This window comes from Ascaphus truei, chromosome 6, assembly GCF_040206685.1.
Source record: "Ascaphus truei isolate aAscTru1 chromosome 6, aAscTru1.hap1, whole genome shotgun sequence".
Taxonomy (NCBI): domain Eukaryota; kingdom Metazoa; phylum Chordata; class Amphibia; order Anura; family Ascaphidae; genus Ascaphus; species Ascaphus truei.
In genome coordinates, this window is record NC_134488.1 from 46,783,759 (window position 1) to 46,788,154 (window position 4,396).

Here is a 4,396-nt window from a genome sequence, read left to right on the forward strand (position 1 = left end):
ACTGTTACCTCACTCACCGGTACATGCTATTACCTCACTCACCGGTACATGCTATTACTTCACTCACTGGTACATGCTATTACCCCACTCACCGGTACATGCTATTACCTCACTCACCGGGACATGCTATATACTCACTCACCGGTACATGCTATTACCCCACTCACCGGTACATGCTATTACCCCACTCATCGGTACATGCTATTACCTCACTCACTGGTACATGCTATTACCCCACTCACCGGTACATGCTATTACCCCATTCACTGGTACATGCTATTACTTCACTCACTTTTACATGCTATTACCCCACTCACCGGTATATGCTATTATCCTACTCATCGGTACATGCTATTACCCCACTCACCGGTACATGCTATTACCCCACTCACCGGTATATGCTATTACCCACTCATCGGTACATGCTATTACCCCACTCACTGGTACATGCTATTACCTCACTCACCGGTACATGCTATTACCTCACTCACCGGTACATGCTATTACCCCACTCACCGGTACATGCTATTACTTCACTCACTTTTACATGCTATTACCCCACTCACCGGTATATGCTATTATCCCACTCATCGGTACATGCTATTACCTCACTCACCGGTACATGCTATTACCCCACTCATCGGTACATGCTATTACCCCACTCACCGGTACATGCTATTACCCAACTCACTGTTACAGTACATGCTATTACCCCACTCATCGGTACATGTTATTACTTCACTCACCGGTACATGCTATTACCTCACTCACCGGTACATGCTATTACCCCACTCACTGGTACATGCTATCACCCCACTCACAGGTAAATGCTATTACCCCACTCACCGGTACATGCTATTACCCCAGTCACCGGTACATGCTATCACCCCAGTCACCGGTACATGCTATCACCCCAGTCACCGGTACATTCTATTACCCCACTTACCGGTACATTCTATTACCCCACTCACCGGTACATGCTATTACCTCACTCACTGGTACATGCTATTGTAAGGAACCCCAACACTCTCTAATAGCGCGTCTGAGATCAGATGCATTGTAAGGAACCCCAACACTCTCTAATAGCGCATCTGAGATCAGATGCATTGTGAGGAACCCCAACCCTCTCTAATAGCGCATCTGAGATCAGATGCATTGTAAGGAACCCCAACCCTCTCTAATAGCGCGTCTGAGATCAGATGCATTGTAAGGGACCCCAACCCTCTCTAATAGCGCGTCTGAGATCAGATGCATTGTAAGGAACCCCAACCCTCTCTAATAGCATGTCTGAGATCAGATGCATTGCAAGGAACCCCAACCCTCTCTTATAGCGCGTCTGAGATCAGATGCATTGTAAGGAACCCCAACCCTCTCTAATAGCGCGTCTGAGATCAGATGCATTGTAAGGGACCCCAACCCTCTCTAATAGCGCGTCTGAGATCAGATGCATTGTAAGGAACCCCAACCCTCTCTAATAGCACGTCTGAGATCAGATGCATTGTAAGGAACCCCAACCCTCTCTAATAGCGCGTCTGATGCATTGTAAGGAACCCCAACCCTCTCCTAATAGCGTGTCTGAGATCAGGTGCAATGTAAGGAACCCAAACCCTCTCCTAATAGCATGTCTGAGATCAGATGCATTGTAAGGAACCCCAACCCTCTCTAATAGCGCTTCTGGTGCATTGTAAGGAACCCAAACCCTCTCCTAATAGCGCGTCTGAGATCAGATGCATGGTAAATTCTTCTGTATTTCATACACTTTTCAAATGACCTGGAAATTGCAGGGAACTTTAGGGACACCCTAGGAACTTGTGTTCAAATTACTGCTTATGCTGTGTTCTTTGGAGAAGTATCAGTCTAGTGGTAATGTCACTACTTACCTGGTTCGAATTCCCGTCCCAACTATTTGTGACCTTGAGAAGATCACTTTATCTTCCCGTCTACTTAAAAATAGATTGCAAGCTAAAGAGACAAAATAAATCTATGTACAACACAGCATACATCAATAAGGAACATGGACTTAGATAGGTACATTGTGCTCAACATTAAAAGCTTTTCTAATTCAGCTAGAAATATGGCCTCGCCTGTACAGGACTTTCTGTAACCGGATCCCTCTGGTTCCGTTGCGTACCATGTTCTGTACACAACTCTGTCCTGGCATGTTCTCAAAATGGACGTAACACAGTCATTTACTCTACCCGGCTCGGTTTGAAAGGCCTCACTTTGAATCATTGGGATTTATATTTGCTGACATGTTATTTATAACGCATATATCCCCGTGACTGTGATTTACCACAAAGAGGATCTGCCTTTATCTTCTATGTATACACTTAATTTAGTTGTGTAATATTTTTTAAACGAATTAATGTTTTATTATTTTTGTTTTTTTAACTGCTGATTGCACTAGTCAACAGACTGCCTGATATCACTTCTAGTAGAAGAGACCACTGTAGTCCTGTGTATAAATGATATATGTATTGAGTGCTTACCTGGGGTTTCTTTGATCCTTCTTGGCATCATTACCTAGATAGTTTCGTTACTATCCCCACTTGCACCTACATTCTATCCCCCGTGACCATACATATAGATTTAGGATTAATCCGGGTGAGCGGTTCTATTTTTCTTTACATGGATGTTTTTTTTTTTATCTCTTGCAGACCCAGCAACGCCCTTTTTACGTCAACAAGGGCAACGCGACACATTCCAACGAGGCCCCATGAACCCCTGTGACCCCCTCCCAGGAAGCGACGGTGTCTGGAGGCCAAAGATGATGTTCTGATTTCACTACCGAAGATTCTGTCGCTGGCCTGCGAGAGGGGGGTCCCTGATTAACACCTCCGCTGCCATTGCAGCGAAGGCGTTAACGGGCGTGGAAGTGGATCAAAAACAGGTTTTACTTTTTGCCCCGCAGCGAAGCTACATATTGGAACTTTGGGTGGGGCCACATTTTCCCTTTCTACCGAACATAAAAGAAAGAAACAGGTAAATGAAATGATCACTGCAGAGTCTCACGCTGGAAGGAGCCTCTGCCCAAGTATCCCAAATTGTCCCCCTAAATTCCCTAAGTGGGAAGGCCCCTTGTGATATGCACGTTCTTGTGGTTGCAGAATTCTGCACATTGTAGGAATGTCCTATTGCTTTGGAGTCTGGTTCCGCACCATTGCAAAGTGGCAGAACATAGCAGGCCTTGGCTGGAAAATGAGGATTGAGGCAACTTATCCAGGGTCTTCAGAGTGACCCCAAAATTTGAGGGGGCCATGCACGCTCCACTGCCCATTGTAGCTTCATGCATATCCCGCCAGCCTCATTTCCAGCATCTCTTGTGTATTCCGCAGCATCGCTCCAATTTATCTGAGCTGTTCTTCCTGTAGTTGCAGTCCTTCTAAGAGTCTGCAGGCAGCGGGAGGACCATTTTTCACAGCTTTCTTGCAGTGTAATCTTCACAGTTTAGAGGACATTCCATCTATTTCCTCCCCTCCAGAATGTCTTGGTGAAATTATAAAATCAATTCCACTAATGCAAGATTTATTTGTCTCCTATATTCTCGGATGAAATAAGCTTCGGTATTTTGTCTCACTGCTTGTTCTGGAACAGAAATGAATATTGTGTTTCCTTTGGCTAATATACTGCTTCAATATAGTTTTATTGGTGTCTGTCTGGGTGGGTCAATAGAAAATCAGCAGGTTTGTGCCAAATTGCAATTTTCTAGAACAACTAAAAAAAAAAAGGGCTTTTGAAAGGTACAGAAGTTGATTTTTTTTTTAAAACATATTTTGACAAATTGAGCTCACTCTTTTTGACCAAAACTGACCCTGAAATAACCAGTTACCGGGGTTACAAGTAATGAATCACTGACTTCCTCCAGCATCCCCTACGTTACAATGTAAAGCTTACTCTCTGTAGCATTTGGGGGGGGGGGGGACATGTGAAACTAGAAATTAAATGTGTTGGTTTTTCCAAACTGACCGTCTCTCCTCTCACAGATTGCGAGGTTAACATCACTGCTTTTATATACAAACGTGACTGTCTACAAATGTATTAACGCCACCTCCCCAAAACAAGCAAGCTACATTTTTTGTATAACAGTGGCTTGATGGGGTCTCCTTTATCCCCAACTCTAAGACAGTAACCGAGCTGTGCAGATGATATTTGAGCAATGCGCTCCCAGCCTCCATATGACACTGCAGGGGTTATAATGTGTTTACAGCAGCACCGCTGTGCTTTCAGCCCAATTATTCCTCGGTGTAAAACCCCTCTCGTGAGAGGTTTTGGATATTTAGCTTCCCAAGAAACTGACTTCTATAAACCCGAGAGAGGACAAGTCAGTGATTCTGGGGGTTTTATTGGGTCTCTGCATACTGCAGATCAGGGGTAGCTAACTCCAGTCCTCCAAGAG

The 4,396-nt window shown here is 44.6% G+C and overlaps 1 protein-coding gene across 2 annotated transcripts in view; it reads left to right on the forward strand.

The window, feature by feature from the left end:
- Positions 1-4,043, forward strand: part of TRIM29 (tripartite motif containing 29) — a 38,563-nt gene extending 34,520 nt beyond the window's left edge. For both annotated transcript variants that reach the window (XM_075604138.1, XM_075604139.1), the window contains one exon: positions 2,658-4,043. In XM_075604138.1, the coding sequence (XP_075460253.1) occupies positions 2,658-2,720 (63 nt within the window). In that variant the 3' untranslated portion in view covers positions 2,721-4,043. The remainder of the gene's footprint in view (positions 1-2,657) is intronic.
- Positions 4,044-4,396: the final 353 nt, after the last annotated feature.